Source organism: Colobus angolensis, unplaced genomic scaffold (genome assembly GCF_000951035.1).
Source record: "Colobus angolensis palliatus isolate OR3802 unplaced genomic scaffold, Cang.pa_1.0 Scaffold85, whole genome shotgun sequence".
NCBI lineage: Eukaryota > Metazoa > Chordata > Mammalia > Primates > Cercopithecidae > Colobus > Colobus angolensis.
The window spans coordinates 4,933,224-4,956,846 of NW_012122376.1; the positions used below are offsets into that span (position 1 = coordinate 4,933,224).

The 23,623-nt window shown below is 46.9% G+C and overlaps 1 protein-coding gene across 1 annotated transcript in view; it reads left to right on the forward strand.

Moving 5' to 3' along the window:
* The window catches only part of CPXM2 (carboxypeptidase X (M14 family), member 2), a 147,380-nt gene that overhangs the window by 17,703 nt on the left and 106,054 nt on the right, over positions 1-23,623 (forward strand). The window contains exon 3 of the mRNA XM_011930212.1: positions 11,124-11,233. Within this exon, the coding sequence (XP_011785602.1) occupies positions 11,124-11,233 (110 nt within the window). The remainder of the gene's footprint in view (positions 1-11,123; positions 11,234-23,623) is intronic.

Consider the following 23,623-nt stretch of genomic DNA (forward strand, 5'->3'; position numbering starts at 1 on the left):
GATATGTGAGAAATAAATTTCTGTTGTTTATAATCTGGTACAGCAATTTGAGTAGACTAAGACAAGTACTAAGTACCAAATGAAAGGGCAGTATTTTGCAGTGCCACCTGTCTGTTGGATATCAAGTATCCATATATGCCTGGCTTTGTTTTCAGGCTCACTAATCTTTGTCATTAATGCATTTTTCTACCCATGCTTGAAATATCTCACTTTCTTAATTACCGTAGGTTTATAACAAATCTTGACATCTAGTAGAACAGGACCCATTCTTCTTTAAAAGTTGTGTTTATTCTTGACCCATTGTGTGTACTTGTAAACACACATGCACACATTTACATCCTGTAGCCAAGTTCTACAAAAATGCTCTTGGAATTTTGATTTAGATTTGCATTGATTTTACGAATCAATTTGGGAGAATGAGCACATTTACAACATTGACTCTTGTAATCCATGAACATGGTATATCTCTCCACATATTAGACCTTCTTTAATATCTCTCATAGAAATTTATCTCTAGAGGTCTTATATATCTTTTAATAGATTTACCCTTTGATACTTGCTATTCTGTGATACTTTTAATTTCAATTTTCTACTCTTTATTGGTAGACTACAGTGTATAACTTTTGAATGTTGATTTTTATATTTAGCAATCTTGCCAAACTCTCATTAATTACATATTATTTGATATTTAAGTACAAAATCATGATGTATATGAACTAATGACAATTTTGTTTTTTCCTTTTCAATTTTTATACCTTTATTTTTCTTTACTGTGTTGGCAAAGACCTCCATTCATAAAGAATAGATCTTCCTTGTGGGTTTTAATTCTGCTTTTGTATTTTTAGTTTTCTTGCTATTTGGCCTTATTTAAAATATTTTTCTGTTTATCCTTTTCTTCAGCATTTTTTTTTTTTTTTAATGGCAAGTAGAGGCTATGACTCTTGGATTATACAAAGGATGAGCAGTGTCTGGGTGAAATATTTTCCTAGCTATCACATCAAGTTACTTTCAAGGTCACATTATTTCTCTGAGTGTTTTGGATGGTATACCTCCTTTAACGTTCTTTTGGTGGAATTTTTTGTTCTGCACAGACTGTACATTAGTGTTCATTCTTTATTTATTTTTCAGTGAGGCAAGATTCAGCCAGGTTTTCTCCAGGAGGGACAGTCTAAGCCTTTTCTCAGATCTGTAAATGTTGACTAGCTCAAAATGCAGAACCTCCAATACAGCAGAATTTCCAGTTTCTAGCAGCCTTTTGTCTTTTATATATTTTTGTTCTGAGATCTCAACTTCAGTCCTCCTTCCTACTTCCAGCCAGTAACCATTACTCCTGCTTCTCCTCAAAGATAACCACCATCAGATACAACTTTTGCCTGTTTTGAACTTAATATTGATAGGATAACACATGGTATGCTCTTTTGTGTCTGACTTATTTTGCTCAATATGATGTTTATGAGATTCATCTATGCTGTGTATCGCATAGTTCATTTATTTTTATTCTAGTGCATGACTATACTGCAGGTTATTCATTCTCTTGTTGATGGGCATTTGGATTGTTTTCAGTTTTTGGCTATTACAAATGGTGCTGTTAGGACTATTCTTGAATAAGTCTTTTGGTGTATATATGAATGCATTTTTGTTGCATGTATACCTATAAGAATTGCTGGATCATAGTGTATGACTAAGTACTGCTGGAGATTTTTCTAAATTGATTGTACCAGTTAACACTTCTACCAGCAGTGAATGAAAGTTCTAGTTGCTTCACATTCTTACCAGTATTTGATATTGTCAGTCTTTATTTTATTCATATTGGGGGGTATATGCTGATATCTCATTGTGGTCTTAATTTGCATTTTCCTGATGACTAGTGGCTAATGCTTACTTACCATTAGGATAATCTCATTTGTGAATAGGTGCTCAGTTCTTTTGCCTGTTGTTTTTCTTGTTGATTTATAGGAGGGTTTTTGTTTGTTTATTTGTTTTTCTTGAAAATACAACGAATATGAGTCCTGTATCAGATACATGCATAGTGAACATCCCACTTCCTGGCTCACTTTTAACTCTAGTAGAGGTGTCTTTTGAATAACAAATGCTCTTAAATTTAATATAGACCAATCATCAATATTTTATCTTGTGGTCAGTACTTTTTGCTTTGGGCTAAGAATGTTTTTTGCCCACCCCAAGGTCATGAGATATTTTCATGTTATCCTCTAGTGATAAAGTTTCTTTTTACATGAACATATTTTCATTAAAGTAACCTGATTTAAATAAAAACATTAGGGAAACAATAGTGCAGGTGGTACACGGATGTGGAAAAATTTATGAAGATAATAATTGGCAAATGCTTGAGGGTTGAGAAATGTTCTTTTGAATCAATAATTCTCTTTCTTTGAGGCTTATAAGCAACGTATAAAGAATAGTGTTAGTTTTCCATGATGATGCAGACATAGGGATTATCAGTTATACTGGATCATAATGCAAATTCATTCATTTGGGAACATTGGTTGGGCACTGGGCATTCGAGGATGAAAACTTGCCATTGCTGCTCTTGCGGCTCACAGCCTGTTCAGGGAGACAGACTAGACTACCACGGTAACAGTGTAGACTTTTCCTAGAAGGTTAGGCTAAAGGCAGGAGTGAGGAGGCTGAGAGGGTTGAGTGCAGGGGAGGAAGTCTTGGGAGGCTTTTCAGATAGAACAGCCGCTGAGCTGGACATTTAAGAAGGAGGTAGGTGGTCAGAACCTTGGAGGCTGAGGCTCCAGGTTGACTCCAGATCTTAGCTGCTGTAGCCAGCGTGGGCTGGAACCCAATTCTTCGAGAGTATCCTCTGTTGGATCCACTGGAGTCTGGGAAAGAAAATCTCTGAGCTTGTGTAGCCTCACAGGTAAAAGACCCCAGCCAGGTTTGCAGGGACTCTCTTCTGAGACTGGTTGTCTCAGAAGAATCACCTGGGAACTTCAGACCAGTGGTGGATTCCTTTGCTGTCCTATTGATCAGTTTCTGGGGAGGGGTTAGGACACCTTTCCTTTAAGTTTCTTTGAGATTCTGATGCTCAGTTGGGGTGAGAACTGCTGTCTGGAGGAGCTCAGTGATGAGGGTCTGAAGGATCATCTCTCCTGTCGTGGGTGTTAAAGAGCTTTCCAAGGACAACTAGATAAGGCTGAGACTGGCTCGGAGATTTCCCAAGACCCAGAGAGACGCCCTGTCCCTCAGGGAAGCCAGTGGTATCTGAGAAAGGCAGAGAGCTACTGCAGACAGATTTTCAGTGCACTGGGAAGCTGCCTCCACACTTCACTGATCAAAGGGAATGTCAAGTTCAGAAAGGCGAAGGAAAGAATTCTGTTAAGTCAAAGCTACTCCATTTATAGGCAGCAATGAAAGCAAAAGTTCAGGAAGGCTGTGAGCTTGTTCCTGGAAGCGCCCACCATGTCTTGAGGCGATCACAGCAGGCCACAGGGCCTCGGACTCTGAACTCTGGTCTGCCAACGGGAGACGCCTGTCTTGGCTCCAGCCCTTTTCCTTGTGTGACCCCAAACACCACCAAGCAATTTCATTTGTGTTATGCTCTCGAGTTTTCAAGTCAGACGGAGGTGGTGTAAAGATTACGCTTGAGCTTTTATAACTCAGACACCTAATGACTATTTAACGGTGTTCGGCATCCCTGAGACTCAGTGACGATGAGCCACGATGCCCATCTCTTGGGGTCATTGTGCAGATTCAGTGACAGGAGTCTATAGCTGGTCTGTCTCGCAGTAGTTACCTGCAGGTTTTCCTTGTTGTTCCCCAAATCACTACACTTTTAAAATAATTTTCATGACATGACTCTGTAACAGCCCCCCATCCCCCAGACAGATTTGGAATACTGAAGGTGGGGTGTTGGGGTCGATGCTAGATTGAGAATTCTTACTTATATGCTATATTCTGACTGTGCTCTGGAATTTCTGGGCCACAAAGGCCTCCATGATCTTAAATGCAATGGACATTTGCAATTTGTTCAAGAGTTGCTGTGCATAGATGGTAATGTATGGTGGTGATGATGACGATGATGAGGACTAATGAATCTGTGCCAGAGGGCAGATGTCTCTTTGGTAAAGTATCTGTAATGCAGAGACTGCTAGCAAGAGACAGATCTAAGGCAGTGCGTGCGTGGGGTGGGGTAGAATGAGGCAGGGGACCCCATGCTCACCTCCCGAGGAATAGAGCATGGGGCTGGGAGATGGCGCCCTGCTCAACGTGGTATGTTCTCAGAGAGCCTTTTCTCTTTAAGAGAAAAGCAGATTCATCGTAGATGATTGTCACTCTCCTTTCCTCCAGATGGTGACACATCGCTGATCTCTAATTAATATTTTCCTGAAGTGTTTTCACACTTTTTTCTGTGTTCTCCTCACCCACATGCTTCTCAGGATTAGGTCCTTTTTTCTTTCTAGAAGCAACAGAAACTTGATTTAATGGTAAAGGATGAATTTGTTTGTTTTAGGGGAGGAACGGGGAGCTCGTCTTGAGGCTGTTGGAACAAATTGGCTCAAGAGTCACTGAGTGATTGACTGTTGGAGCCTGCTTTCCTGCAGCCTGGCTGGGAACCCCGGCAGAACACTGCTGAGGGATGAAGAGCTGCCAATGAGTTTCCCACTTATTTCAAGCACTCTTTAAACCTAGTAATTATATCATCAATTGACATTGTAATACAAATATGTTACAGTTCCAACAAAGATTTTTTTAAACTCTCTGATTATAGATATTTAAATTAAGCTTCAAAACCTTGCTTCTCCTCAGTTTTGCTTAGTCACCCATACAACAGTCCTGTATTTCTCAGTAATGTTTTCTGAAGGATGGGAAAAAGTCCTAGTCCTTGGAAGTAGTATTGTGATTGACAGTTCCTGGGACTGGGAGCAGATGTTTCTTTGAGAATTTGAAGTCGATGGAATTCTAACCTCTTGTTCTAACTTTGCCATGCTTTTGGAGTTCTTTGGCTGGCAGTGTTCTCTGGGCTCATTTTGCAGGAAGTGCCATGCAGTCCTCAGTGTTTGCTGCACCCGCCGGTCACGTGTCTGGTTGTCTTTGTGTCTATGTTTCTGGGCGCCGTGATTCCAGCTGTTCTTTCAGTAAAGGCTTACGGTTATGGTGGGAGTAGGGTACATTTTCTGAATACTGTTGTGTCTGAAAGAACCCTTAATTACCATGACAATTACCATGACTATTGACTGTAACTTATCTGGTAGTGGCTTCCAGATCCCACTTTCTTTTCCTTCAGCCCTTAGAATGCATAGGTTGCTGCTGCAAAGTCTTGTGCTACTCTGATGATCACGCTTGGTAATCTCCTGGCAGTCCTAGACAAGCCTGGGACTGTGGCTGGGAGACAGTGCTTGTCTTCTTTCTGCCGTCTCTGCCTTTCTTTTGAGATTTCTGGTTTTGAAGACATGGAGGTTTCCTGGATGCTGGTTCATTCATGCTGTGGATCTTGTCTGGCTGCTGATTGCCTCAGAGAAGCTGCCTAGGGTTACGGTATTAGCAGCAGTTCCCCATGGTGGCTGGGGTCCAAAGACCAGGGTGCCACCCAGAGACTGAAGTGCTGACAATGATGTCACTTCAGGGACCAGGAGTGGCCTTGGGCACTGGCCTAAGGGAGTGGGAGCTACTGGTTTCTGGTGACTTGTTTGCACTGTGCTCCCTTTGGTCTTTGCCAGCCCAGGGTGCAGCTGAGAGAGGTCTCATCCACTTTTCAAGGTGTCTGCAGGCCTGAGAACTGCAGATGTTTTCAAATGTTTTGCTCTAGCCTCTGTGGCTCTGAGGCCTCCAGACCATTCTGCAGCTTGAAGAGTCCCCAGCCCTCCTCTCACCGACGTAGCTCAGCATGCTTTGCAAGTGGTTTCCTCATCCTGCATAATTCTCTCCCCACTGCAGTATTGTTCCCCTTAGCCGGAGAACCTGAGGGAGAAGCAGGTCACTTTATTCATTTTAGACATTGAGTAGACCTGTCAAAAATCTCTAGATGGGCCGGGTGCGGTGGCTCACGCCTGTAATCCCAGCACTTTGGGAGGCCAAGGTGGGTGGATCACCTGAGGTCAGCAATTTGAGACCAGCTTGGCCAGCATGGTGACACTCCGTCTTTACTAAAAATACAAAAATTAGCCGGGCATGGTTGCGGGCATCTATAATCCCAGCTACTTGAGGGGCTGAGGCAGGAGAATTGTTTGAACCTGGGAGGCGGAGGTTGTGGTGAGCCAAAAATCACACCATTGGACTGCAGCCTGGGTGACGAGCGAAAATCCGTCTCAAAAGAAAAGAAAAGAAAGAAAGAAATCTCTAGGATGATGCTCTCAGGGTAGAAAGAAAAGAAGAACAATGAATCAGGTTGAAATATTCTGAAATCATCAGAGTGAAGTATTAAGTTTGGTGAATATTTCAATATTCTGTATTTTGAATTAATTTAGAATCTTTAAAGCAAAAGATAATTTTCCTGTCTTTTATTTTCTAGTCCTTTACTTTCCCATTCTTTAGCATAGGAAAACCCTGCCTTTTTCTAAATGTGGAGATTCCTGTGTCAGATGTTCAATATAAGTCTTTAAGATAGGCTTGGGAACTTTTCCTGGGATGCTTTATTCTGATTATGGGATTTTTGCCTTGTTGATCTTTGCATAAAGGTATGTGGGATAGTGAGCTTGTGCTTAAACTGCTTTATTCTTAAACTTATTTTTAACTTAACAAATGTTTTCAAATGGGGTTTGGTGAAGGTGGGTAACTCCCAGCTGACTCAGTGGGTAGTTTTATGTGAGCCTGCAGGATGCCGTGCTGCGGGGCATGGCACCCTGCGTTAGGCAGGGTTGCAGTAACATTTGTGAATTGCCCTGATGCTCATGGAAAACAGGGTGAAGTCAGAGTGAGGCAGACGTGGGATGGAAGGAAGGAGAGGAGGCTATCAAAAGGAAAAATAAAGAATGGAAGATTGATGAAATGAGGACCTTCCAAGTGAAGCTGACATTACTGCTGTGTGCCTGACTGATACTGCGGCCTCTGCCACACAAAAGCGAGGGGACAGAGTGCCGAGGAAGAAGTGGTGACAACCTTGAGGAGATTCTTTTGCAGCAGACATTGGAAGATGACTGGGTATTTGCTTCAGCTGCAGATTGCAGGCGGATTACTCCAGCTGTTGCATTCACACCTGCCTGATGGGAGCCACCAGGTTTCGGAGGCCTGCCCACCACGTCAATAGGCCAGTCCTCAGACAAGCAAGTGGTCTGAGTTTAAACTTGTCTTTTTTTTTTTTTTCTTGAGACAGTGTCTCACTCTGTAGCCCAGGCTGGAGTGCAGCGGCATGATCTCGGCTCACTGCAGACTCCGCCTCCCAGATTGAAGCGATTCTCCTGCCTCACCCTCCCGAATAGCTGGGATTACACGCATGTGCCACCACACCTGGCTAACTTTTGTATTTTTAGTAGAGATGGGGTTTCACCATATTGGTCAGGCTGGTCTCGAAATCCTGACCTCAAGGGATCCGCCTGCCTTGGCCTCCCAAAGTGCCGAGATTACAGGCGTGAGCCACTGCGCCCGGCCCTGAATGTAAACTTTGCGCATGTCATTGGACGCCAAGTGGTAGAGACGGTGCCTGTGACACCTCATAGCTGAGGTGTGGGCTCAGAAGGTGGATTGTTACAGGGAAGGGGAGGGGCTCTCTCAGGGAATCAGTCTGAGGGTGATGAGCCTGGGCCGCAGCAGGGGAAAGACTGCCCTCGGGGAGGTGGAAAGCAAAGTCCAAACAAGGAAGGAAGGTCTGGACTGAGAGGGAAGAAGAGAAAGAGCAGAACATTGTGTGATGGAAACCAGGGCCATGCGTGGTGTGGTGGGGGAGGAGTGGCTGAGAGCGAGAGACTGTGGGGCCCAGTATAGAAGAAACAGAGAAGAGGCTGAGGAGTCCCAAAGGGCCACAGAGTGACCAGGGCCACTGTGAATGAATGGAGTCAGGAGCAAAAATCCCAGGAAAGGAAGGGACAGAGGAAGCGGAGATGGAGGTGTTGCCTCTCTTGGGGTTGGCCAGTAGGAGGAGGCAGTTGGAAGAACCGATAACTCAGAAGCTGGACGAGCCTGCTTGAGCTGTGTTCACAGTCAGCTCTGGGCAGCAGATGCAGATGCCTGTCCCGTGCCCCGTGTCGGTTGTGAATTTGTCATCCCCTTGTTCTGCTAACAGCACCCTGATCCCAGTGGGCAGCCAGGGGACCAGGTGAGTCAGGCCCTCTCTGGAGGCATGCGTGAGGTTGAGTGGAAACTCAGAGGTGTGATAGGAGGTGGACAGTGCCATTGGAATCCACTGTTCTACTGCCTAGATGACGGGAGCTCTGTGCCTTTCCACCCGCACATGTCCTGTGTCCCGCCTCTGTCCTTCTCACTTTCTGCCATCCCTGTCATTTCTCTAGGGACTTCCCTTCCTGTCTAAGTTGGCTGTGGTTGGTTTTTCAGAACCAAAGGGCCGTCACTAACCCACGCAGATCAGTAACGCTGTCTTTGCCTTTCAAGGACTTTGTGTGTTCTCTGTGTGGAATCTCTAGCTTCTTTGTAAGTGGCACGGGCAATGGAGAAGGCTTCCAAACCAAACTAATGGCTCTAAAAATAGCATCTTCTAATAAGGACAAAAAATCCCAGTGTCGGAACATTGGGTTCCTGTAAGACCACATTTGCAAGCAGACCAAGTTCGTGTGTGTTTATCTGGGCTCCTCCCACAAAGTCATCATCTGTGCTGTGGGTGGAGGGAGTGAAGTTATTGGCTTTGCCATGACACGGTCACAGGAGTGGACAAGAGTGGCTGTTAGATGTGGCAGCTGCCGGCACTGCTGGCTGCAGGAAACTCAGCCTGTGAGAGGGCAGGCATTGCATTTTTCAGTTGCTATTAGATGTGCATCCATGAAACACCTCACTTGTGGGCACTTTCTTTTCACCCCTTCTGTATCTTGGCAAGAGGATGTGACAGAGCTTTTGTCTATTGACAGAAAAGCAATTTTGATGGATATGTAATTTTAGTCAGGTACTTCCTTTTTTGAATTAAAATACTCACATGCATAGGAGTCATTGTCTTTTTCTGGAAGAAATGTTTTGAATAGCAATTATTGTTGCTTTATTGAGATGGTACATGATCTATATATGTCTGCCTGTCCATCTGGTGGGCTATCTGTCCATCTGTCTGTCTCTCACTTTGACTGTGTAAATGATATAAATAAAGGTGGCTTTGCTGAAGGAAGTCCATAGAATTTACTGCCTGCTGTGTCTTCTGCTATCAAGGAAGAAGCTGGTGGATGGGAAGACTTTCCACATGGCAATGAAACAGGTTCATAAGATGACAGCAGATCCTTTTGGTGTTTCTGGTGCTTGGTTATGTAGGACTGTTGTGGGTATGTATTGAGTACCAGGATGTAGAGGGACAGGACCTGTGCCTGGTTCCCCCCATCAAGGTCTGAAACCCCCCAGGTCCCTTGAACCCTGAAACCATAGCTGGCAGAGTAAAGATAAATAGAGGCTATTCCCAGGCCACCAGGAATCATCTGATAGAACCTGCTGCCTAGCCAGCTTGGTGTCACAGTCAGTTGGTGGGGTCTCTCTCTCAGTGGGTGGGGTCTCTTGGTGGGCAGGATCTCTCAGGACAGACTGGTTATTCCTGAGAAAGCTGACTGTGTCTAAGGCAGGACAGGCTGAGACCAGGTGATGGGGAGAAGAGCAGGGAGTGAGCGGAGATGAGGATAAGAATGGGGCACAGAGGGGCAGCAACCCCAGCTTAGGGAACCCAAGAGCTTGAGCCAGAGCCCAGGCTCCTGGGGCCAGGCTGCAGGATGTCCTGGAGTCCAGCCTCTCAGAAGGGACAGGCAGTGTAATGGGTCAGTGGTCCTGACTCTCAGAGCTTGCCCTGGATTCTGACGAGGCCTTCTGATGGATACCAGTGACCGCTGGGGACTGTGAGCTCCAAGAGGCGAGTGGCATTTGACAGAAAGGGCCCATTGTCTTGAGGTGAGAGTGGAGGGCACAGGCCCAGGCTCCCAGCTGTCTCAGAGAGTGACGGGGTGTGGGATTATAACCTGGGCTCAGGGGCCAAGCTACGGAGGTGCCAGACCATGAGAGGGGCAGGGTGGGGCTGCTGGGACAACATGAGAAGTTTCTGTGAGGAGGCAGGGCTGTTGGAGGCGCAGCAGTGAGGATTTCTGAGTATGTAGTGTGAGGATTAACCTTGCTGGTCAGCCACTTGAAGTCCATTTCTGGTAGGCAGGATGGAGAATGACTCTGTGAACATGTGGGACCCAGGAAATACCACCACCTGGGTCAGATTCATGTCCTTCAGGCCTGGAAGGTGTGAGGGCCCTGGGGAGGGAAGGGGGCATGGTAACCAGGTTTTCCTCTGTGAGGTCAGCCTCGGGTGTTTGGCATGCCTGCTGCACAAACCCCCTCAATGCGGGGCCCCCCGGTTCATTGTGTGGCCCCCACTCACTGCATGGCCTTTCGCATTCACTGTGTGCACCCCTCTGCCTTCACTAAATGCTCCCCCACTCACTGTGGTGGGCGTGGGGGCAAACAGCAGCCCGGGGGTCAGGAGACCCGTTCTGGATGCTGCTGTAAACACTGTCATTCTTACAGACAATGGGCTAGGCTGGGACGATCAAGCACTGGTGTTTTATTCCAGGGGCAATGGTGTTTACTAGCCGTGCTCCATATTATCCGTTTTGCAGAGAATGGAAAACAATAGACTTTTTTTTTCTACTTTATATCCCTCTGCTCATTAGCATGCACAATATAAAGGCCAGAGTTGCTGAAGCAAAATCAGCAGGTTCTGATTAATTTGCAGAGCTCCAGTGATGCTTCCAGTCTGAGTCACGTTGGGGAAGGATCCTTAATTGGGAACAGCCTCAGACAGTAGCATGGACAGCAAAAAAGAAGGAATATCAGAGCAAAAACACCCCTAAAGCAAATGCCAACAAGAAAGAACATAGGCTTAATGTTGACAGTTCAATCAACCGTGTCTGGAAAGACCGGGCATGCCTGTGGGTGGCAGTTCAGGGGAAAATGGAAAAGCACGCGGCCAGATTTAGAAAATAAGAAACTCATCCCTTTCAGCATCTGTCCTTGTTTTTAACAAGCATTGTCCTTTCCAGGTTGCCCACCTCTTGGTCTGGAAACCTTAAAAATCACAGACTTCCAGCTCCATGCCTCCACGGCGAAGCGCTATGGCCTGGGCGCACATCGAGGGAGACTCAACATCCAGGTACCTGGCCCTGTGGTTGGAAGGATTTTAACCGCCTTGTTTATTGCTCTGGTTCCTTGAGCTCAGGTCAGGCAATGCCCAGGATTTAAAATGCATTAGCCTGAATTCTCACAGTAAGAAAGGATATTGCTGAATGATCCTAACTTTACAGAGAGAGCTCTGAGACTCAGGGAGGCAATGTCTTCTCCAAAGACTTTCGTGAGTAAAAGTGAGACCACCAGCACCTGGACCCAGGTTGTTCCTTTGCCGACTTTTGAACACTTCTCTTCCACATGCTGTTGGTCTGGAAAGGACAGGAGGAGAAGGTGGAATGCCTAGGGCATGGCGGGGCAGAGCCTGGCACATGAGGCAGTGGCATTTGTCTTCCCTTGCCTTCCTGCCAATGCTGCTTGTCTCTGACACACACACATCTTCTAGGCTTTCCTGTGGCTCCCTCCATTGCGTTCCCCCAGGTCAAGCCCCAGCCTCCTGGGGCCATGCACATTCTGACTGGTCTCCCTCTTGGAGGCTCAAGGGCCTTTCTTAACTTGGGCAAGAGTGTCAGGCCTCCCTCTCTGTCAGTCCCATCAGTCCAAGGTCTTGCTCCAGGAAAGTGAGCTCCTCCCTACACACTCTACATGCCATGCAATTCTTGACTCCAGACCCTTTCTGTAGCAGGCTCCCCTGCCAGAAACTTCTACTGCCCAACCATGCCCCACTCACATGAATCCCATCTGATCCATGTGTGAGTTTCCTATTGCTGCTGTGACAAATAAATGTAGCCTCTTCCCACAAATGTATTCTCTTATGGTTCTGGAGGACAGACGTCTCACTGGGCTAAGTCAAGGTGTGCAGGGCTGTGCTCCTTTCTGGAGACTGTAGGGAGAATCAATTTTCTTCCCCTTTTCAGTCTTGAGAAGTTGCCCTGTTCCTTGCTAGTGGCTCTTTCCTTCTTCAGAGTCAGCAAAGGCAGGTGGAGCCTTCATGTGACCGTCTCTCTGGTTCTCTGTTCTGATTTCTTGTTCCCCTTTTGAGGATCCTTGAGATTACACTGGGCCCACCTGCATAGCCTGGGATCATCTCCCTTCCTCAAGCAACCTTCGTTCCATCTGTGACCCTCATTCCTCTCTGCAATGTAATCTAATATACGCACAGGTTCTGCGGGTTAGAGTGTGGCCATCTTTGAGTAGGGAGTTATTCTGCCGTCCCATCCCCAGGTCTTTTTTCCTGCCCCACCTCCTGCCGATCTGTTCTTTCTCAACTTAGCACTTGATCTCTGCCGTCCTGTGCGGCTCCCTAATGGCACCGTATTCTAGTTTTCTTTCTAGAACTCTTCTGTGTGGGGAGTAGTTTCCAAGTCCCTTTGCACATGCACCATCTCTGGTCTAGGGAAGGAGGAGGTTCCTTGCCCACGGCCCTGAGGGCCATCAAGGGTGCACTCAAAGCTAATGGCTTCCAAGTGGCAGAGTGGACCCCTCACTCCCCCAGTGATCTGTGTAAACGTGCAAGGGGCTGCTGCTGTGCTGGGAACTGTGTACGAACAGATAAGGTTCCTTCCCAGGGAGCTCATGGGATTGGGGACATCTGAGCCAAGCTCTGACTCCAAGCTTTGCTGTTTCTCCACCCCACCCCTCAGACTGCACCGCATCAAACAGACTTTCGAACGGTTTAACCTCCGCCACTTTTTAGTTCAGAGGAATTCAGGTAGAACATTTGTAGAACTAACTTTAATGAGATCCGAATGCTGGTTTATAAATACTCGTGTAAAAAAAGAATAATAACTATTAAGAAATATTTAGATGTGCACAACTGTCAACTGCAAACAAATCTCTTATGTTTTATGAGAGGATGAACACATGAGCCCTCAAAGCTTGAGCCAGAGCTAAGTTCATGTTCGCACAGCGCCTCCAGTACCCTAGAAGGGGTTCCAGTCCTCTGAGGAAATAACGGTCAGGCCCAAGCAGGGCGTGTACAGCCTGTTTTGTGCATTCATCAGGGGAGATGTCATCTGATGCTTTGCATGCTTTCACTATAATTGAAATTATCTTTTGAAAGAGAAGGTGTCCATGTTTATTTGTGCTTTTGGTAAAAAATTAAAAGGTCCTGTTAATCCTAAATGTGTTGGGGTTGAATGGGAAGGTAGGGGGGGCGTGGTGTTTGTATCCCTCCAGTTGGGAATTCCACCAGCAGAGTGCCAAGCAGGGTGTACCAATGAGACGTTGCAGACAGGCATGCTGAGTGCAGACCTTGGCCTTGACATTTCTAGACTGGGGGCCTTTGGAACAATGATCTCATGTCTCTGAGGCTCAGTTGCCTCATCAGAAAGACGAGAGTCCTGATCACTCACAGGGTTCCTTGAGTGGTGACCTTAGGTGACTTCTGATTTTAAAACATTCCCTGGATCATCTCCTTTCTCTGTTGAAAGGATCTGGTGGCTTCTACTTACCATATGAGGAAAGTCCCAGGTTGGCCCTGGGTGACTTGGTCCCTCTCTGAACCTTCATTTACTTATTTCCATGAGTTTTACTGTCCCTTCCTTGTGAGTAAGCCCCATGTTAGATGTGGCCTTGTTTCTCCTGCTTGCACAGCCCCTGGTGTGCAGAATAGCACCTGCAACATGGGAGGTGCACCGAGGACATGCACGGAGACCTGGCTCAGGTGCAGATGGTGTTTATTCACGGACCTGCCTTTGCTGGGCTGCACAGGAGCCTCGCCGTGGATGGGGTGTCCAGCAGGGAGCAGCTGGCGAGGCTGTCCTCACTTCATCTTCCCGGCTTCAGATAGTCCTTCACCCATAGGAGGCCCACCCCAGGCAGATGCCAGGCTCCCCTCGGTGAATGCGTTGACCGAGCGCACTCTCCTGCCTGTGGTCAGGGTGAAAAGGAGGCTGTGTTCGGGAATCACATCAGTGCGAGTTGTCTTCATGGGTTTTTCTTTCTTCAGTGGCGTCTTATTTACCCTGATGCCTTCTCACAGGAAAGTCTCCGTACCTGCTCTTAGACTGGGAAGTTGCTGCTTTAACAGCCAAATCTGGGCCCGCCATCCCCAGCCTCTGGCTGTGACCCCAGTCAGGTACCTGGTGTCAACCCCAGAGAGGGCAGCATCACTTGCAGTGTGTGTCTGTGGGCTTTGACATACAGCCCCAGTCCCCCATGGGAAGCTCACCAGGCTAAATCGAGGTGTCAGCAGGGCTGTGCTCCTGTGCCTGCTGGTGACACAGGGAAATGGGGACGAGGTCAGCCCACTTTTGTGGTTTGTGTCTTCCAGAGCCAGTGCCACATGCGGTGTGATTCCACTGTCACAGGTGCATAATTAAAGTCAGTGTGCTCCAAAAATACATCTCCCCACACAGAACGGTTTGAAATGCAGTTTAAAAATAACCACATCTTGTCTCACATATGAGTATTTTGTAGGCGTGTTGAGCTAATGGGATTTTGTGATCGAGAAACACCAAGATGTCAGAATTAGAAACTGTGTTTAATACCCTAGTGCAGGCTGTGAGGTGGTTTAGCCCAGCGCTGTGCCAGCCCAGGACTCTGTAGGTGCAGATGTGACTGTGGTCCAGACTGGAAGGCATGGGGTTCACAGGCTGGGATGCTGGTGCTGGTCACTGCTGACCAGCCATGTGGCGTTGGGTGAGATGCCCTCATTCTACGAGGTTCAGTGTCGTCATCAGGAAGGTGCAGATCCCACCGCTGGCTCTGCCTCCTTCATGGTATTGTGAGGGTCAAAAGGAGTAAAGAAAGAGAATTGCCTTTGGTATTTCTCAAATGCGTATTCTTACCCATTAGCATTCATTCTTGCAGCAGACCGTTGTGAGGTGCCTGCTATGTGACGGGCACAGAAAGGGCCACGACAAAAAGCCCTAGGAATTCTCTGCCTTCAAGATGCTTCAGTCTCTAGCAGAGGGAGAGCGGGCATCAGCTCCAGGCATTATTGGCACAGTGCTAAGTGCCTTACGCGCGTGATTTCATTTATTCCTCCAACATGGAAGACAGTCCTGTTATTATTACCTCTGCCTTATAGAAAACAGACACGGGGAGCATGGAGTGACTCAGCGCACATTTCCCAGGACAGGCAGATTAAGAATCCAGGCAGCTTTAAACCTTAAGTTGTTTCTCCTAATGATGCCATAAAACTGCCTCCCAAGTCAACAGACAGAAGTGGTGTAGGTTCAACAGCTGGAATAGTGATCGAACTGTGTACATCTCTCTTTTCTGACAACTGTCTCACATTGATTTATTCATGGGCACCCTCGCCAAATGCTGAGCCGCTTGCAGAAAATGTGACTCTTGCATTTTTGGGTATTCCCCACCCCATGTGAGCACGGCGTCTGCACATATGGATGCGCTGAATCAACAAAGCTTCCCTGGAGTGGCTGCAGTGCTTAAGGGAGCTTAAGCAGGAGAAGCCTAGCAGGAGGCCAGGCAGGCTGGTCTGCTGTCACATGTGTGTTTCTAGTGCATATTTGCCCTGTGTGGTTGGCAGATACAGGGATGATGTCATTATGACACAGAAAAGCAGCATTGGTTCATGTACAACTTTCACTAGTCTATGAATGGTCTGTGGGACCGAGTATCAGCACCTGACCACAGAGTGCCCTGTCATGGGTGAGTGTGGAGTCTGTGAATGGTCTGTGGGACTGAGTATCAGTACTTGGCCACAGAGTACCCTGTCACTGGTGAGTGTGGAGTCTATGAGTGGTCTGTGGGACCAAGCACCAGCACCTGACCACAGAGTGCACTGTCACCTGTGAGTGTGGAGTCTATGAATGGTCTGTGGGACCGAGTATCAGTACCTGGCCACAGAATGCCCTGTCATGGATGAGTTTGGGGTCTATGAGTGGTCTGTGGGACCGAGCACCAGCACCTGACCACAGAGTGCCCTGTCATGGGTGAGTGTGGAGTCTATCACTGGTCTGTGGGACTGAGTATCAGCACCTGACCACAGAGTGCCCTGTCATGGGTGAGTGTGGAGTCTATGAACAGTCTGTGGGACCGAGCACCAGCACCTGACCACAGAGTGCACTGTCACAGGTGAGCGTGGAAGCTGCAGAGTCCTGTGCGTGGTGCCCTGTGCCTCCTGTTCTTCTGTGTCGGTGGGGCCTGTTCTGGTGCATTGCTCAGGTCCCTTCCCCGTTTTGCCCCAGCCTTCAACTCAGCAGCTCAGCTGCCTTCCATTCGCTGACATCATCTGCCTCCCTGCTTGTTTCCTTTTCAGATCAAATCCTGTAATTACAGCTGTATTTAAACACTGTTTTGAGCAACTCAACGTGCCTTCTTAATTGTGCTAATGTGTTTTTAGAATTAATTTTTTTCAGTCTTCTGCTTCCAGACCTGTATAGATTTTGAATGGGCTGGCTGGTGAGCTGGGTTTTAGACTGGGAGCTTCTACTGGAGTGCATTTGCCATGTTACCGCAGAAATACCTGTCTCTTTTTCCATCATTTTAAGCAGAAGACTGAAAGAGTACTTATAACTTAACTTAATACTTCCTTTTTTCCAAGTAGTATTTTACTTTTGTTAACTTCATAATATAAGGTTAGAGAAAAAAACAACATTTACATTTTATCACTACATTGGGACAAAATAGGCTTTCCAGGAATTCAAGGAAGACATCCAGTTCGGCAGGAGAGCAAAAGTTCGGCCCCTCACCTCTGATTATTCTTCCTGTGTGCCCAGGACCCTTTTATACTAACTCACTTGCGAGGCTGTGATCTCATTTAGAAACAGTCACTGGTTTCTTCCATTCTGGGAGCAACTACAGACAGACTGGAAATTAACATCCTGAGTCTCCAAGAGAACATGTTGACAATGACCTCTAAAATCATGCTCAGGGCCAGGCACGGTGGCTCATGCCTGTAACCCAAGTACTTTGGGAGGCCGAGGCGGGCGGATCACCTGAGATCGGGAATTCGAGACCAGCCTGGCTAACATGGCGAAACCCCGTCTCAACTAAAAATACGAAAATTAGCCGGGCATGGTGGTGCATGCCTGTAATCCCAGCTATCTGGGAGGCTGAGGCAGGAGAATCTCTTGAACCTGGGAGGTGGAGGTTGCAGTGAGCCAAGATCACGTCACTGTACTCCAGCCTGGGCGAGAGGGTGAGACTCTGCCAAAAAAACAAAACAAAACCAAAAAAAACATGCTTAGATCCTTTGCCTGTAGTTAGTTAGTTAGTCTTAGGAAGTGACCCTATATTCAGGTGGGTCATCTAATGGCAGCTCATCACCAGCCCCACCCCAAAGAATCCTCCTTTGAGGACCCTAAGATATCTTCCCTGGGTCATAAACTAAGGAAGGGGGTTCAGGGACAGCAGCCCTGCCGAAGTGACTTATTGCACCACTGTTATTATTTTGGATATTTTCTTAGCTGGCAAACCTTGAACAGATTGCAGTAGTAAGTACTGCCACATCAGAGGGCTGGCTTTCAACCTCATTCTCAAGAATTTAAATTACAGTAAGTCAGGATCTGATGTGTGATCAGAAGAAATGAAACACCAAGTGTGTGGTTGGGACTCATGATGTCACCACAATTCCTGCCTATAACTGGGGATGTAAAAAAGTTGGTGCTCAGATCAGAGCTTGGAAGAAACAGCTGATGTTTTGAGGTCACAAGGAAAAGCATAGCACGCTGCCTACACGGCTCTGGGCGTCTTTGTGATAGTCTGGTCACAGTCGTTTGGCCCTCTGTGGACCAGGTCTTGTCTCACCCATGTTAGAAATGACTGAGAGTTTGGTCCCCTAGAGAAAGAGGCTCACCTCTTGGAGCTCTTCCATGAGGAAACGTCTGGCCATAATAATAGTGTCTGTCAGAGCCATTTCCCCAGCACCACTGGAAGGAATCATGAGTCCTCTCCTCAGTCATTTCCTTAAAAAAATTCTGTGGAGCATCTTGATGCCAATATTAGAATCTAATTCCAGTGTTCGCATCCCCTTTTTACCTAAAATGAGGTGGGATACTTGGAAGCAGCCGCTGTCCTTGGCTTCATATGTACCCCCGCGCGAAGACATGAATGCAATTTTAGAACATTGAACCAACTGAGTTTTATCCTGTGTGACAGCTCATATTCCAGGGCACGTCCTGTACATGTCTCCCTGTACCTTTTGGCCCCAGTGCTCTTGGGGCCCGACTTTGACCAAAGGTGGAGGCCACATTTCTCCTGGCAGGAAGTCTATGGAGTACCTTGGGCAGCACGATTTTCCCAGATCTCACCCGTGCCCGACCCACACCGGCCTGTGGCTGGGCCCTGCACCTGTGTCTTTGACCCTAAGCCTATCTCTCCCTCCAGGCCTTCCTGATTTTCTGTTTTGTTTGTTTGTTTGCTTTTGTTTTTCCTGGTATGCAAAACCTTGCTGTGACTCTCAAGGTCTTCTTGGTGGCCATATATGTGCTAAGTGCTGCAGATGCAAAAATAATCACAGTAGACGTAGTTTCCGAGTCAAGGAATATCGTGTTTGTTCTGATAAAGGGATTTTGTTCTACATCTGGCTTCAAGCAAACAGTCTGGGACACAGTGTTTGGATGCCAAAACACTGGAATTTGGGGTATTTGGATTTTTATGGGAATAACAGGACCGAATATTTTAAATTGTGACTCCCTTGAAAAAATCAAAAGGAGTATCTATTATGATGATGATGCACTGTTCATACTTCTCAAGAAGCTTACAGCGTAAACACCAAGCAGGTAGAAGGGCAATGTGACCTCAAAGTAAAACGGGTCCAAAACCACCAAAGCCTCCTTGACCCATGAATCACAGATTATTAAGGAACCACAGGGTTATCTGGTTCAGATATAGATTCTGTTCTGTTTGCTACGTGCATTTTTCTTTAATATGTTATTAAATTTCATATGTTGTGTCCTTGAAGCACTAACACAGAATGACGTACACACCTGATTGCCGGGAGATGTGCACATCCAGGAGACGGTCATCCTACCTGTGTACAGCGGAGCAGGGGCCCTGGGGAACCAGCCCCATGAGGCATCACTGGAGAAGGCACAGTGCAGTTATGACTCCAGAGCGGACACACAGGCTCCGGGGGGTGACTGTTGAACAAGCTGAGCCATCACGTGGGTGCTGGAGCTGGCAGGAAAGGAGTCCTGGGTTTATCTTCAGCCAGAAAACTGAGGTTAGGGTCTCAGGTCTGTACTTAGTAGCTGTGGGGTTAGAGCAGGTCACTGAGCTCCTGACTTCAGTTTCCTTATCTCTAAAACAAGTATACATATTTGTTATATAGCTAGCTCTAGGGCCACCCCTGCCTCCCAACTTGTGCCTTATCTTCCTGACCACTGGCTTGAGTTTCCCCTAGGATCTCCCATGCCCACATCCAGGCAGGGCCCAGAACAGTCTGATTTGAGAGGCATCAGTAGTCACCTGTGTGTCCATTCAGCAGTCATAGCTACTTCTCCAGTGATGCCTCATGGGGATGGTTCCGCAGGGCACCTGCCCTGCTACACACAGGTCAGATGACCATCTCCTGGAGGGGCACGGTTGGGAATCAGGTGTATAGGTCATTCTGTGTTAGTGCTTCAAGGACACAATAAACACTGTGTAAGCAGAAAAAGCCAGGATAGGGAGAGGGAGGAGAGGAAAAAGGAGAGTAGGAGGGAAGGAAAGAATAACAGAGCAGATTCTTTCTTTTTCTTTTTCTTTCTTTTTTTTTTTTTTGAGACTCAGCCTAGCTCTGTCACCCAGGCCGGAGTGCAGTGGTGTAATCTCTGCTCATTGCCATCTCCACCTCCCAGGTTCAAGTGATTCTTGTGCCTCAGCCTCCTGAGTAGCTGAGATTACAGGCATGCACCACCACACCCAGCTAATTTTTGTATGTTTAGTAGAGACAGGGTTTCACCATGTTGGCCGGGCTGGTCTCGAACTCCTGACCTCAAGTGATCCATCCACCTTGGCCTCCCAAAGTGTTGGGATTATAGGCATGAGCCACTGTGCCTGGCCAGATTATTTCTTTTATTTATTCATTTTATTATAACAACAACACAAAAACACAACACACCTCTGGAAACATTTTATGTACTCAGCACTGTCATAAGAACTGAGGAAACAACGCTGAGCAAAAACAGAAGAGCCCTGAGTACTTAGCAAATATTTACTGGGGGTCTATGATGTGCTGGGCCCTGTTCTAGGTGCTGAGGATGGCTTAATGACCAAAATAAAGATTCCTGCCATCTTGAAGCTTGTGTTCTAGTACAGGAGGCAAATCAAGGCAGGTGTATTAGTCCATTCTCTCACTGCTAGAAAGAAACAGCTGAGACTGGGTAATTCATAAAGAAAAGAGGTTTCATTGGCTCATGGTTCTGCAGGCTGTACAGGAAACAGAGTAGCTTCTGCTTCTGGGGAGGCCTCAGGAAACTTACAGTCATGGCAGAAGGTGACGGGGAGGCAGGTACTGCTTACATGACCCTAGCAGGAGCAAAAGAGTGGGGAGGTGTAACACACATTTAAACAACCAGATCTCATGAGAACTCACTCACTATCCAACACAGTTCTAAGGGGGAGATCCACCCCCATGATCCAATCACCTCCCACCAGGCCCCCACCTCCAATCCTGGGAATTACCATTTGACGTGAGATTCAGGCAGGGATACAGATCCAAACCATATCAGCAGGAAATGTAACAAGTCGTAGTGTTTATTGTTATAGTATGTTAGAAGGTGGCACATACTGTGGAGAAAAGTGAAACAAAACCAGCGGACAGCTGGTAGTGGTAGTCAGGGGGCAGGCTCTGGGGAGGTGGCCGCCACTTTTCAAGAAGAGGATCAATAGGGAGCCAATGGGGTGTGGGAAGAGTGTTCTGGGCAGAGGGGATGGCTTGAGCAAAGGTCAGGGTTGGAAGCATGCTCGGCATAGCCAAGGGGCAGCAGGAGGCTAGAGTGAGCATCAGGGGAGGAGACATGCGCCAGAGGTAGCAGGAGGCCTGCGGGCCCCTGGAAGGACTTTGGCTTTTAACCATAAGCCCATTAGGGAAGCCCTGGAAAGTTCTGGACACAGCAATGACATGCTGTGGCTTACATATGAAAGGGATCAACCTGGTCACTGTGTTGACTTTCGGGGAGTAAGCGTTGAAGCAGAGGCCTGTTAAGGGGGGTGACTTCAGACCCTAGACAGGAGGTGGTCCTGGCTTGAGCCAAGATAGGAGTGATGGAGGGGGTCGGAAGTAGTTGGATTTCTGATGATGGAGGGGGTTGGAAGTGGTTGGATTTAGGATATTTTGAAAGTAGGATTTTCTGTTACAGGGCAGATGAGGTTTGGATGAAGGACGCAAGAGAATAGAAGGGAGTTGGGCATGTTCCCTGTGCTTTTTAACCTGCAACTCTGATAATCTAGTAATCTAATGGGGAGATGAAATTCCTGAAAAAAATCCTACCCGTGAATGCATAATGACAATCTGTAATGAGTCCTGGGAAGGAGAGGAGCAGGTGCATTCATTCCCTGGTGACTGCCACGACAAAGTTGTAAGCCCAGACAGGGCAACTGTAAACAACAAACACTGATTCTCTCACAGTTCTGGAGGCTTGAAATCTGAAATCAAAGTGTTAGCAGGGCATCTCTCCTTCTGAAGTCTCGAGGAAAGGGTCCTTCCTTGCCCTTTCCAGCGTCTAGTGGCCTCAGGCATTCCATAGCATCCCTGGGCTGATAAATGCATCACCCCAGTCTCCGCCTCCCTGGTCCCTCAGCCTTCTCCCCATAAGCCTCTATATCATCTGCCCTCTTCCTGTGTGTCTCTGTGTTCAGATTTCCCCTTGTTTAAAGACACAGTCATGCTGGATATGCCCATCCTGCTCTAATCTGACTGCATCTTAACTAAGTGCATCTGTACCAGCCCTATTTTTTTTTTTTTTTAGATGGAATCTCATTCTGTTGCCCAGGCTGGAGTGCAGTGGTGCAATCTTGACTCACTGCAACCTCCACCTCCCGGGTTCAAGCAATTCCCCTGCCTCAGCCTCCCAAGTAGCTCAGACTACAGGTGCATGCCACCATGCCCAGCTAATTTTTTGTATTTTTAGTAGAGACAGCGTTTCATTGTGTTAGCCAGGATGGTCTGGATCTCCTGATCTCGTGATCCACCCACCTCAGCCTCCCAAAATGCTGGGATTGAGACATGGTGCCTGGTCACCAGCCCTATTTCTAAATAAGGTAACATCCTGAGATTCCAGGAATTAGGACATGAGCCTATTTTGGAGAATGAGAAACACAATTCAATACTGTGGTTCTGTATGCCCAGTATACCTGCCTCAGGCTAGAGCTTGGAGGGCTTTCCTGAGGATGGAGTGAGTACTTGGGCTAAATGAAGAAGGATGATAAGTTGAGAGTTTATTGGACAAAGGTAGGCAGAGGGAGAGAAGAGCATTCCAGGTCAAAGGGAAGAGTGTGTGCAAAGGCCCTGTGGTGGTAGGGAACACGGTATATTGGAAGGACTGAGGCAAAGCTACACTATGGTTATGGTGCAATGTCATGGCCAATGGCCATGAGAAAATGAACTTTCCACCCTTAGTCGTCAAGTAAATACAAATCAAAGCCACAATGAGACAGGATGTGCAGGCACCAAAATGGCTTTGAAAAAAGGATAATATCAAGTGTTGGCAAAAATGTGGGGCAATGGAAACATTCATACAATGCTGGGAATGTAAAGTAGCACAGCCACTTGGAAACCTGCTTGGCAGTATAATAGTCAGTTCTTATCTGGGGGATATGTTCCAAGACCCCCAGTGGATGCTTGAAACTGTGGGTAGTACCAAACGCTCTTAGATGCTAGCCATGGATTTCTTTTTTTTTCTCCACAATGTCACAGGTAGAAAATTCATTCTTACCGTAGATCTTAGCATCCTCAGCATACAGTTTTATTTCTTTTTAAAATTAAGTTGAGACCTTTCATCTTTTTCACTTAAAGGAAGCATTTTACTTGTGTCCTGGGCATATCTGAATTACCACTACTAATACCCTTGCATTATGGGGCCATTATTAAGTAAAACAAAGGTGACTTCAACACAAGCGCTGCAGTACCAATTCTGATAACCAAGATGGCTGCTAAGTGACTACTGGGCGGCTAAAGTAGTTGGTGTGGATCGCCAAACAAAGGGAGGATTCACATCAAGGTGGAATGGTGAGAAACGGTGTGAGATTTCGTCACCCTACCCAGAATGGCACGCAGTTGATAAATTGGTTATTTCTGGAATTTCCCATTTAATATTTTTAGACTGTGGTTGACTTCAGGTAACTGAAACTGTGGAAGGAGAAACCACAGATAACAGGGAACTATTGTACTTATTAAAGTTGAACATTCTCATGCACATTGACTTAACAAATTCACTCTCGGCCGGGCGCGGTGGCTCAAGCCTGTAATCCCAGCACTTTGGGAGGCCGAGACGGGCGGATCACGAGGTCAGGAGATCGAGACCAT